The sequence below is a fragment of the Balaenoptera borealis genome (assembly GCF_965194805.1).
Source record: "Balaenoptera borealis genome assembly, chromosome: 5".
In the NCBI taxonomy this organism is placed as follows: domain Eukaryota; kingdom Metazoa; phylum Chordata; class Mammalia; order Artiodactyla; family Balaenopteridae; genus Balaenoptera; species Balaenoptera borealis.
In genome coordinates this window covers 123,618,312-123,631,712 of record NC_138862.1, presented here as the reverse complement: position 1 = coordinate 123,631,712, position 13,401 = coordinate 123,618,312, and the positions used below count along the sequence as shown (strand labels likewise).

General features: G+C 34.3%; 1 protein-coding gene across 8 annotated transcripts in view; it reads right to left on the bottom strand.

Annotated features, from left to right (window-relative positions):
* XRN1 (5'-3' exoribonuclease 1) overlaps nt 1-13,401 on the bottom strand; it is a 99,497-nt gene that overhangs the window by 64,678 nt on the left and 21,418 nt on the right. For all 8 annotated transcript variants that reach the window (XR_014245136.1, XM_082393764.1, XM_082393765.1 and 5 more), the window contains exons 12-16: nt 13,124-13,229; nt 9,738-9,827; nt 7,768-7,924; nt 5,857-5,976; nt 596-765 (exon numbers count right to left, since the gene is read on the bottom strand). Coding sequence is in view for 7 of the 8 variants with exons in the window: in XM_082393764.1 (XP_082249890.1) it covers nt 596-765; nt 5,857-5,976; nt 7,768-7,924; nt 9,738-9,827; nt 13,124-13,229 (643 nt within the window). In the remaining variant the exon portion in view is untranslated. The remainder of the gene's footprint in view (nt 1-595; nt 766-5,856; nt 5,977-7,767; nt 7,925-9,737; nt 9,828-13,123; nt 13,230-13,401) is intronic.

Genomic DNA, 13,401 nt, shown 5'->3' with positions numbered 1-13,401 from the left:
CATCTTTCCCTTTGCTTTAACAAAAGGAAAAATCATAACTGAGAAATGTTTACTTTATCTGCAACACAACTGCCATCTAGATATTATTTGCAGAGAAGATGAGAGAAGAGAAAAAACAAGGAAGACATCTTAATGAGGAAGAGAAAGTGGAAATAGGTTTGAGGCAAGAAACAGAGGAGCTCTTTTATTTCTTGTTTTCCTTCTTTCCAGTTGGGTGGTTGGGGAGTAAAAGAGGCAAAGTCATAGCATGTCAAATAATGCTGGGAGCAGACACTGGCAATGGAAACAAAAATTCATACATCCTCTTGAGGGAGAGAACAGATATGTACTGGGGGGGGGGGGGGGACAACTTTAACAGAAGACGAAAACAGAGAAGCAGAATTGGACCAAAGCAGAGAACTACAGAAACAACTGCGAGAGAGAGAGAGAAAGAGAGAGATGCTATGATCCTTGGCAAGTTGCATGTAATTCATTATCAATTGACTACAACTGTCATAAATTATTTGTTAATTCTCTAAGTAGATATTCAAAAGCTTGCTTTTTTTTTTTTTTTTTTTGAGCTCTCTGTTGTTGAAAAATTACCAAACAACATTACCTTGCGCAGCATCGTCCTATGGCAGGGAACTTTTCTGGCCACGGAGAGGGGTATGTGAACTCTGTCTCGCTATCATACCAGCACATTAGGCACTCACTATGTTGGTTTCTTTTCCTCTCTTCTTTTTTGAGGGAGTGGCTGCATGTCTCCATGGCTTCCAACAATCGCTTCTGAATATAAAGATTGGAGAGAGGGGTTAAAAATACAAAAATTCTGTAATCTCAACATACAGAATAAATCTTTTCCCTCGGAATACAGAATTACTATTTGTGTTCTTGAAAAACAAAAATCTTAACTAATACAATTCTTTTCCATTTCATTACATGAAAAACTGATGTGCTATTCTTGTTTCAAAGGGCCCTAGAATACTGCTTGTCACTACAAATTCCTCTGAAACTATTACTCCAACAGCAATCACTAACGTGTGGATAAAATCAGCAGAAAATCAAAATTTAAATATGAATTGATTGTAATTATAATTTATCTTTTATTTTTTTGTTTTTTTTTTGTTTTGTTTATTTATTTATTTATTTATGACTGTGTTGGGTCTTCGTTTCTGTGCGAGGGCTTTCTCTAGTTGCGGCAAGCGGGGGCCACTCTTCATCGCGGTGCGCGGGCCTCTCACTGTCGCGGCCTCTCTTGTTGCAGAGCACAGGCTCCAGACGCGCAGGCTCAGTAGTTGTGGCTCACGGGCTTAGTTGCTCCGCGGCATGTGGGATCTTCCCAGACCAGGGCTCGAACCCGTGTCCCCTGCATTGGCAGGCGGATTCTCAACCACTGCGCCACCAGGGAAGCCCTATAATTTATCTTAATTCACTGCTCATTAATCTCTTACTTTACAAATTGTACAATGGTATAGGTATGTTCATCTTTCCAATTATCTTTTTTTTTTTTTTTAATTTTATTTATTTATTTATTTTTGGCTGCGTTGGGTCTTCGCTTCTGTGCGAGGGCTTTCTCCAGTTGTGGCAAGTGGGGGCCACTCTTCATCGCAGTGCGCGGGCCTCTCACCCTCGCGGCCTCTCTTGTTGCGGAGCACAGGCTCCAGACGCGCAGGCTCAGTAATTGTGGCTCACGGGTCCAGCTGCTCCGCGGCATGTGGGATCTTCCGGGACCAGGGCTCGAACCCGTGTTCCCTGCATTGGCAGGCGGATTCTTAACCACTGCGCCACCAGGGAAGCCCCCAGTTATCTTTTGTATTTAACATAATTCCAATCAAATCACAATGGTTTAAAATATTTCTTTTTAAAGAACAAAATGACGTTAGTGTTCATATTGGAAGGATGAATGTGTGAGCTGCAAAAAGTTACCAGGAACTTGTCTTACCAGATCCTATCACTTTTTATAAAACTATCTGTAAGCAAAACACTTAAGTATTGACACCACAAGAGACCCACAGACCAGAAGAACAAAACAGAGTTCAAAAACAAATCCAAATCTATGTCAAACATAGTATTTCAGATATTTAAATAATGTTTTTGTCATAACTAGCTATCCAGCTGGGAGAGAAAGCACATATACTTTCCAATATCATACCATATACAAAAGCAAGTATCAGAGTAATGAGACAACAAAAATAATGGGAAAAAATCTAGGAGATTATTGATAATTTGGAGTGAAAAACTCTTAAGTAAGGCAGGAAAAAGCCAAACAGCTTTAAGGAAAAAGACATTTTTCAAGTAAAAGAAAATGTATGTGATAAAAGATGTCACAAAAAAATCAACAGGCAAATGCCACACTGGGGAAAAATATTCCTAATATAAAAAGAGTTGTTCAAAATCAAAAAAAGAAAATGAGGAAAAGGATATAAACGGACAATTTACAAAAGAGAAAATGCAAAAGACAAACATACATAAAAATATACTTAAATTAGGAATCAGGGAAAAATAAATTTGAATGAATGGCATTCTTTATCATCAGTAGACTTTATCATCAAAATTAAATAAAGCAATAATATTCAGGACTAGAAAAGCAGAGAAGTAGGCACTTAAATATTGCTGGTGTGAATTAGACCAGTCTTCTTGAAAAAGAACACTTTTGAAAAACAAAAAATACACATTCCTATTAACCAAGCATTCCTGCTTTGGGGATTCTACCTTACAAAAATAAAATCTCTGATATATAAGAATGCATTAACACACAAACAAACAAACAAAAAGAATACATAAACACACAAGTCCTTTTTTCATAGCATTGTGTACAGTGGCAAAAAACATTAAGATTCATAAGAATTTGCAGAATTAGTATGGTGTGTTCCCATGTACCTTTCAATGAAAACATCTTACACACAGCCACAGTACATCATCAAAACCAGGAAACTGACACTGGTACATCACTACTACAGATTTATTCGGATTTCACTAGTTTTTATATCTAAATTTTGTGTGTGTATACAGTACTATGGAATTTTTACCATATGTATAGATTCATGTAACCACCACTAAAACTGGAATACAGAACTGTCACATCATCATAAAGAAACCCCTTCATGTTATCCCTTTATAGTCACACCCTATCCCCAACCCTAACCCCTAACAACCACTGATGTGTTTTATATTACAATAATTTTGTCATTTCAAAAATATTATATAAATGGAACTATCTAAAACCTTCCAAGATTGACTTTTTCACTCAAATGAACTTTTTTCCATCCGTTGTATATATCAATAGTTCTTTTTATTGCTGAGTAGTATGCCTTTATATGGATGTACTACAGTTTTTTTATTCACTCACTCATTGAAGGATATTCAAATTTTTTCCAGTTTGGGGTTATCACAAATAAGTTGCTCTGAACACTAGTGTACAGGTTTTTTCAACATATATAGTCAGCTGTTTCAGCACCAATTGTTGAAAAGCTTTTTCTTTACCCATTGAATAGCTTTGATGTCTTAATTGAAAATTTATTAACTGGACAAGTATAGATCTATGTTTGGACTCAATTCTGTTCCACTGATCTGTCTATTGCCATGTAAGTAACATACTCCCTTGATTACTTTAGCTTCATGGTAAGTCATGAAATCAGAGAACGAAAGTCTTCCAGTATTGTTTTTCTTCCTATAGATTGCTTTGGCTACTCTAGATCCTCTGCAATTTCATAAAGACTTTAGAATAGGATTTCTGATTTCTACACAAAAATCTGCTGGCCTTTTCATTGGGATTATGTTGAGTCCAAAGATCAATTTGGGAAGAGGGTACATCTTAACAATACTAAATCTTCTATTCCTTGAACATGGTATGTCCCTCCATTTATTTAGGTTTCTATATCTCAACACTGTTGTAGTATTCAGTGTGCATGCTGTTAAATTTGTAACTGTGTATTTTATATATCTTAATGCTACTGAAAGCAGAATAAAAATCTTTTTATTTAAAAAAATTTATATTTTCCAATTGTTTACTACTAGTATAGAGAAACACAATTGAATTTTGTATAGATTTTATATGCTGTGACCTTGCTAAATTTACTTATTGGTTAGAGTATCTTTTTGAAGATTGCTTAGAATTTTTTATATATGTAATAGTGCTATGTGCATATAAAAACAATTTTTCTTCTTCCTTTCTAATCTGCATGCCTTTATTTCTTTTCCTTGACTTAATACACTGGACTTCCAGGACAGTATTAGAATTGGTTAGAATAAACATCCTTGTCTTACCCTTGATTTTACAGAGAAAACATTCAAAATTTTACTATTAAGTATATTGTTAGCAGTAAGTTTTTTTAAGATGCACTTTATCTGGTTGAGGAAGTGTCCTCTTATTTCTAGTACTGTATGTTGAGCGTTTCTATTAAAATTGGATGTTGAATACTGATAGTGTGGTAAATCACATCGCAAATCAACACTGTCTTTCTAAAACAAATGACATTTGGTTATGAGTATTATCCTTCTAACATATTATTGGATCCCATCTGGCTTTATTTTGTTAAACGTTTTTGCATTTACTTTTAGGAGGGATATTAGCAAGTAATTTTCTTTTCTTGTAACATCATTTACTATGGGTATCTGCATTATGCTGGTCTAATAAAATATATTGGGAAGTGATTATTCCTCTTCTATGTTCTCAAAGTTTGTGTAAAATTGGTATTATTTCTTCCTTGAATGCTTGCTAGAATTCACAAGTCAAGACATCTGAACCTAGAATTTTCTCTGTGAGAAGATTTTAAATCATGAAACTAAATGTCTTTAAAAGGTATAGGACTACTCAGATTTTTACATTTTTTTGGGTCAGTTTTGCTAAATTGTGTCTTTAAAGAACTGTGTTCATTTCACTTAGGTTGCTGAATTCGTTGGCATAAAATTGTTCACAATATCCCTTACTGATTCTTTTAATAGCTATAGAGTTTATAGGACACCTCTTCTTTCATTCCAAATATTGGCAATTTATGTGTTCTCCCCTTGTGCTCTGGCTTTTTTCAGCCTTTCTTGATCTGTCTAGCTAGGATTTATCAATTTTATTAATCTTTTCAGAGGACCAACTTTTGGTTTCATTGATTTTTCTCTATTGTTTGTTCATTTTCCATAGATTTCTGCTATCTTTTTTATTTCCTTCATTCTGCTTAGTTTGGATTTAAATTGCTCTTGTTTTTCTAGCTTCTTATGGTAGGAAGCTTAATTTATTTTAAAATGTCTTATTGGTTAGCATAAGCATCTAGAACCTTAAGTCTCCCTTTAAGCCTTGCTTTAGCTTTATCATAGATTATGATATGTGTTCTCATTATCATTCAGATAAAGTATTTTCAAATATCCCTTTTAATTTAATCTATGGATTATTTAGAAGTGTGTTATTTAATTTCAAAATATCTGTAAACTTCCCAGAGAGTTGTTACTGATTTTTAATTTAATTCCATGTGGTCAGAGAACATTCTCTTTATAATTTCAACCCTTTTAAATTTATTCAGACATGTTTTATGTCTCACCAAATAATCTTGGTGAATGTTCTTTCACTTAAAAATGTGCATTCTTTAGTTGTTGGGCACAGTGTTCTACATATATTAATGAGGTTGAGTAAGTTTACAGTGTTATTCAAGCCTTTGATTTCTGGTAATGCTCCTTGTTCTGAAGCCTACTTTGTCTACTATTAGTAAAGCAATGCCAGCTTTCTTATAATTAGCATACCTACAAGTTTTGATGCACATAATGAAGATGAGAGTAGTTAAAACTCATTAACAAAACACAAATGGTAATTAAAATCCACTGCTTATTAATTTATGTGAAATAATATCTGATTAAAATATACATGTACATATAACTATTTCATGCACTGACCTCATCAATAAAAGGTATTAGAACCACAGCTTCCCATTCCTGTTGCTTCCCATTTAGGTCAGTTTTAAAATCAGGTGGATAATATTCTATAATTGGCGAGTCTTCATTGGTCATCAAATGCTGTGAAAATATAAAATAGTGTAATAGAAATATAACAACTAATATCAATGTAGCTTTCTGTTAATATATGTATAATATTTCCTCAATTGTTACAGTTTAAAATTTCTAAGCAAAGCAAAAGTAAATTTTCACATCTTAGATATGCTGTAATATACTTGTAATATTTTGATTTTCAAGTATGAGGCTTCTAATTTCAACACCGTTCACCACTTTCCTGTTCCACTAACCTAATTATGTAGCAAAACTATCTTTACTCAGAATTTTATCATTTCTATCTTTTATTGTCTTTTCACTTTACAAGGCCTATCTAAATTGTTTTCCCATTCAGACTTCAGTTCATTTCACACACTCCATTTTTAACCTTAGGCAATTTATTTTCATGCCTAATCAACTGATTTTATTCAGTTATATAAGAACTAAGATAATTTAAAAAGAAAAAAAATCCTGAAATCCAAAATCTCTTTACTACCAATAGCAAAGATAAGAAGTTCAATATGACGTTTTTATTAGAGATTTTATAACAGAAGTAGATAAAGAAAGTTAAAGATGTCTTCTAGGAAAGGAATATGGAAGATTATGATATAAAAAATTTAAAGAAACAGCATATTTCTCAAGGTAATATTCAAAGTATTTAATAATCAGCAAGTCATGAGCACAGAACAATCAAAACAGATGTGGCTATAAAACCCTACATGGTTACTGGTCCAGAGTGGTTGAGCATCAATCCTTAATGTATGTGAAGGTAGGAAAAAAGCATCAAAGAAACTTAAGAAAGGAAGGCCAGGGGCCAGGATGAAGGACAGGTTAAGTTTCAGAAAGATACAGAAGGAAGCCTGATACTGTTCAAGCAGTGAAGGCAGGTGTGTGTGTTTGTGTTTATATGTGTCTACTCCAGTTCCTGGTACCAGACCATGGAATTAGAAGAAGAGATTGATGCTCTAGAAGAACTAAATGAAGTTTACTCTCAGAATCAGCTTAGCAGGCTTAGTGTAATTTTGGTGACTCAATCACCCCTGAAATATCTTTCTCCTGTTATGTGATATATGTTAACCAGAGAAAAGCCTTTTATTCCACAATTTGGTAAATGAAATGCTTAAAATCCAAATATAAACTGAGGTAATTCTTTTGTTGATATAAATAACTTATTAGAATCATCTGTATTCTAATAGGTAGAGGGTAAAAGAGAACTGAAATGAAATCTGTAAACGTTTGGACAAAGTAGATGGCTTCGGATTTTGCCTATCTCAGTTTACTTTCATCAGTGCAGAGACAAATTGAAGATGTGCTTAAAGATACTGAAAATAAAGAAGCTATGCTCTGAATGGCTTATGAAATTCGTTTGCATTTTTAAAACAAGGCTAACTTGGGGACTTCCCTGGTGGCGCAGTGGTTAAGACTCCACGCTCCCAATGCAGGGGGCCCGGGTTTGATACCTGGTCAGGGAACTAGATCCCACATGTATGCTGCAACTAAGAGTTTGCATGCCACAACTAAGGGGCCGGTGAGCCACAACTAAGGAGCCCACCTGCTGAAACTAAGGAGCCCACAGGCTGCAACTAAGACCCGGCACAACCAAATAAATAAATAAATAAATAAAAATAAAATATAAAACAAAGCTAACTTTAAATCAAGCAATTACTTTTCAAGGGACTTGTTTAAGGAATCTCATATTTGAAACTGAAAATAAATATATTTAACTATTAAAGAAATTTGGGTATGATGTTTCTAAGTTTGCAGGAGGAGCTCCTAAATATTAAAAAGACTGTAAACACATTTAATTCTAAAACTCACCTGGTAGCATGTAGGAAGTAAATTTTTGCTAGCTGCTGGAAGTACAGCAAGAAGCTGTTCAAATGGCTTAAAAGGTTTTCCTAGTTCAAAATGGATTTTGAGTGTACTGATGTTGCGGATATCAGATAGGAAAGGTGCATAATGGTACGGATAAAACCTATAAAACAAAACTGAGTTTTAAACAATTGGCAATTTTATGAAAGAGGTCAATAGTAAGTATATACTTTTCCATATTCTATTTTAACAACACATGGCAATAATTCTAAAGACAAAAAATCATTCATAATTCTGCTACTTGAATATAAAAAATCAGCAATGTTGCAAAATTTAGGTCATTTGATGGCAACAAATATTTTATTTCCTTAATTTTTAAAGTGCAGTTTCACACTCAAAATTTGGATGCATGCAAGGATATATATATTTAATATATAAATATATAATATATAATTTATTAATTATTTATATATGTAAATAATATAATGGCTGTTTAGTTTCCAAAATGTTGACTGTGAGTCTTCCAAACAATAGATTCTTAGAATGAAGTAATGAGGTAGTCAGAAGGCTTTCAGTTAGCTCATGTGGGCCTGAGCTTCTCTCATAAGGACAGAGGGAACAGTGAGTCTGAGCTCACAGGCTGTTACTAGTCAGTTCTAAGAACTTTTATCTTTGCATTAGTATATATATATTGTGTTTGTGGTAAGGATTAAACCATTTATCAATCATACACACTAACTTTTTTGTTTTTAATACCTTCCCACATTTAACTACAGAAAAAATATTTTTACAAAACTTGAAACATACAATTTTTAAAAAACTTTCAATGTTCTTAATGTTTGACTAAAGATACCAACAAAACAATGAAGAAATATTTTTATATTCCACAATTATGTCATACTTCAAAAGGGTGGGGAAGTTTAGGAGGCAGAATGGCATGTGAAACAAGGCAAAACGTATAGACTTTGGGAATCAGATAGCCTTGGACTTGATTCTCGGGTATATGTCATCTTGGAAAGATTACTTAACCTCTCTAATCCTCATCTGTAAAAGGCAGAGAACAATGCTTACTTTAAATAGTTGTGAGGATTATATGAGAACATGCTTTTCAAGTGCCTGGCCTTAACTCCTGGTAATATAATAGGGATAACTTATACTCACCCTCTTAAAAAATGGCAAATCAAGGATTTTTGTCATAGAATACTCTTCAGAGATGCCCTGAGAATCATGTTAGTTATTGCAAAGATTTTTAAAGGCTATTAGTAAGTGAAATCATGTGAAATTAATGCCACATTATTTTGCACTGGTCTGTTTTGCTGTTGGTGCTTTAAAACAGAGCCTAGCAGGTGTTCTGAAAACAAAACAAAACAAAACAAAACAAGCTATCTCATCACTTAAAAGTCTCTGCTTTTCCCTGCCGCGTATTTTGGCTTGTTATTTTTTCTATTTCAGTGGATGGTTTGGAAATGTAGATGGAACTTGCTGGAATAGGAAACGAGAGAAATTATTATTATTTCCAGGAAAAGCAAGTAATTCCTTTCTCCTTTCTTCTTTACCCTTCCCAGTCTAACATTCATATAACCCATTCTTCAATAATTACTCCTGATAGAAAAATTTTTTCAAACACATAAAAATGTAGAGAAGAATATAATAAACAATCCCACTTAACCACTGCTGAGACCCAATAATTATCAAGACTTTGTCACACTTCATTATGACAGAAAATTTTAAATCCTTAGATTAACATAGAGCTTTTATTATGGGCCATCTGCTATAGCTTGAAGTATCTTTGTTATAAAAGGGTCTTTTTAAAGTATTTTCATATAAAAAAAGATTACTTGTATTTCATTTAAACTTGGCTGTATCTTTTTAAAAATACTATCATAAATAGAAATAAAAACAAAAGAGATTCTCAAATGAGTTTACACTAGAACGAACCATTATAAAGACAAAACTTTTTGTTTTTATTCCCTCACCAGCTCCAGGACTGAACTCCATGATAGTAATAGTGCAAAATCCACTGTATTGCCTGAACGTAACATGCAGCTTGATCAGCCAGAAAGTCACTGAAAATAGAAAAGAATATTTTCATTATAACATTATTTTTTGAAGACAGGCCACTGTGTTTAGAGCATGATATCTCCTGATATCACATTCTGCCTCACATGTTTTATTTAATCAATGAATAAGCCAAAAACTGCAATCAGAAAAACTCCAAAATATTATTTTTAAAAAATTCCATCATGCCAGATTAAAGGTTTGCCTTATAGTTTTCCTAAATCAACTATCAGAATACTTAAACATGCTGTGCATATTTCTTCAGTCAATGTACTGTGTCTTTGGTTTAAAGTTTGAGGATTTAGTTAATGAAGCTTTCTATAATGTGGCACTACCAATTCCTTAAACATTCAGGGTGTGATGAGAGATAGGGATGGGAATCTTCTTTACTTGGGAGGATGCCTGAGAGAATCACAGGAGGAAATCAGATCTTAAAATCTGGTTATAGAGCTAGAAAACACTTTGAAAAGTGCTATATCCACTGAACAATATTCCCTCTAATCCCTTTTTCTCAAAAACCATCATTTAAGGTAAAATAATCACACACACATTACACACACACACACACACACACACACACAGCAAAAAAGAGCACTCTAGGTTAAACCCCAAAGTGGCTATAAACCTTGTTAGTGTCTGTTACCAAAATTCAGGTAGAGATACACTTAAAATTCTAGATCTACATTATTTCTGGGAGCTACGCTGTTTTTTTTTAAATAAATTTATTTATTTTATATATCGATTTTTGGCTGCGTTGGGTCTTTGTTGCTGCGCGTGGGCTTTCTCTAGTCGCGGCGAGTGGGGGCTACTCTTCTTTGCGGTGCGCAGACTTCTCATGGCGGTGGCTTCTCTCGTTGTGGAGCATGGGCTCTAGGCTCGCAGGCTCAGTAGTTGTGGATCACGGGCTCTAGACCACAGGCTCAGTAGTTGTGGCGCATGGGCTTAGTTGCTCCGTGGCATGTGGGATCTTCCCAGACCAGGGATTGAACCCGTGTCCCCTGCATTGGCAGGCAGATTCTCAACCACTGGGCCATCAGAGAAGCCCTTTTTTTGTTTTTTAAATTAATTTATTTTTGGCTGCGCTGGGTCTTCATTGCTGCTCGCAGGTTTTACGTAAGTGAGGCGAGTGGGGGCTACTCTTCATTGCGGTGCACGGGCTTCTCATTGCAGTGGCTTCTCTTGTTGCGGAGCACGGGCTCTAGGCGTGCAGGCTTCAGTAGATGTGGTGCGTGGGCTCAGTAGCTGTGGCTCACGGGCTCTAGAGAGCAGGCTCAGTAGTTGTGGCGCATGGGCTTAGTTGCTCCACGGCATGTGGGATCTTCCCAGACCAGGGCTTGACCCCGTGTCTCCTGCATTGGCAGGTGGATTCTTAACCATTGTGCCACCAGGGAAGTCCTGGGAGCTATGCTTTTTAAAATGAAATGCATTACTTTTTTATTATAAAAGAAATATTTCCTCATTACTGAGAATACAGATAATGACGAAAAGCATTTTTATCACCTTATAGCAATCACTATTACCTTTTGGTATTTTTTTCAATGTCTTTTCTATGCCCAGGTTTTTTTTTTTTTTTCTTTTTTTTTAGGTATTAATGAGACGATACTGTGCATTATGATTTTTGTATCCTGCTTTTAAAATTTGTACTTAATGATATACTGAAAGTATCTTTCTGAATTGTTATGAACTTTCCATAAGTACCAGTTTAACAGTTCTGCATATTCTGGAAACACTGGAAATGGCAGAGATAGTGATTGTAATGAGGAGGAGGTGGAGACAATTATGGTGAACATTCTTACTGGACATGTACATTGTTTCTAATTTTTTACTTTTAAAAACCTTTGTAATAAACTTCCTTGTGGATAAGGTTCTTCTGTGTTTAACTTTATATTTTTAAGATATTTTAACAATTAGAATTATTGGGTCAAAGGGATGACTATTTTAAAGGCTTTTGGATATGTAGTTTCCAAAATAATTTTACCAATTTATATTTCCACCAGTAATTAAGGGAAGAAATCTACCGCCACTCCTGGACCAACATTGAATGTAACAACTTAAAAAGATTTGCTTATTTGCTAGGCAAACAGATAGTATCTCATTTTCATAAGTCTATATTTTACTATATAAAAGGAAAAAGAAATAAAACATAAGACTAGTTTCCTATCAAATTAAGCATTTAATGTCAACTGCATGTACTACAGTTCTATCTAACTGTAATCAAGGAAATATAAGAACAAAGGAAAGAAGGATTAAAAGCATACTATTTTAAATATGTTATTTCTCAAGTCTCAAAAGTCCTACTTGCTAATGTAATAAGGGTACACAGCATTTCATGAAACTCTCATTTCACTTACAGAAAAGCAGCCTCATCTGGTGGTTAAGCATGGGCTCTGGAGCCAGACTGCTTGTGTTTAAACCCTGGCTCTGCCACTCACTACCTATGCATGTCACTTCGAGCAAATCACTTAAACCTCTCATTCCTTAATTTCCTCTATTTTAAAGTGATAATAATTCTACTTATCTTAAAGAATTATTGTGAGAATTACAACAAGTTAACATTTTCATCTTATATATATATATATTTATATGTTTATATTATTAAAATATAAATGAGTTAATATTTTTCAAATGTTTAGAATAGTGCCTGGCACTTGGTAAGCACTTTATAAGCATTTGTTAATTAAAATAAATAAAATACGAGTATATGTAATTCACACTGTGGGCTGTAGTTTAGAAGTGTGGACCACCATTCTAGAGGTCAAGCTGTTAAGGAACTTTTGTACTAGTTATTAACCTGGGGCTGAGCCAGGTGCCCTTTGAGATAAGTGTCATGTGAGCTTTAGAAGATGGGAAGCAAAGCACTAACCCTTATCTGTTTGGCAATTTTTATCAAAGGACCCTTGAACGATGCTGGAGTTAGGGGCGCCAACTCTCTGTGTAGTAGAAAATCCACCTATAACTAGTTGGCTCTCTGTATCTGCGATTCCGCAGCTGTGGATTCAACCAATTGTGGATTCAACCAACTGTGAATCACATAGTACTGCATTAAGTATTTAGTAAAAACAGTCCACATATAAGTGGACCTGTGCAGTTCAAACCCATGTTGTTCAAAGGTCAACTGCATAATACACGTCAATTAATGCTACCTTGTCCAAAACGGTACTAGTTGAAAGGTCTACAATAATTTACGAAAACAAAAAATCCTTTCCACCCATTACCATAACTATCAAAATTATGTTGTTTTCTGAAGAAACTGCAAAGTCTAATTTTTTTCTACTTTAAAGTAAAAGCACTGGCAAAAACGTACTCAGAAACTACGTCAACTCCCATCTTTGTCATGTAATATGTTCTTTTATATTGTCTAAACTCGGTTTCAAACAAGTCATCATCTTCAGTCTCATCTTCTAAATTGTCTGGAAAAAAGAAAGACAGTGGCTGACAATTACGAATACTCCGTTTTTCCATCTAATGCTTTGATAAATACATATCAAAGCAGATGCTTATAAACTATCACAGACATCTATTTCATCCAATATTATTGAATTAGTACTAATAAAGGAAAGATATAACAACTATTCTGTCAAA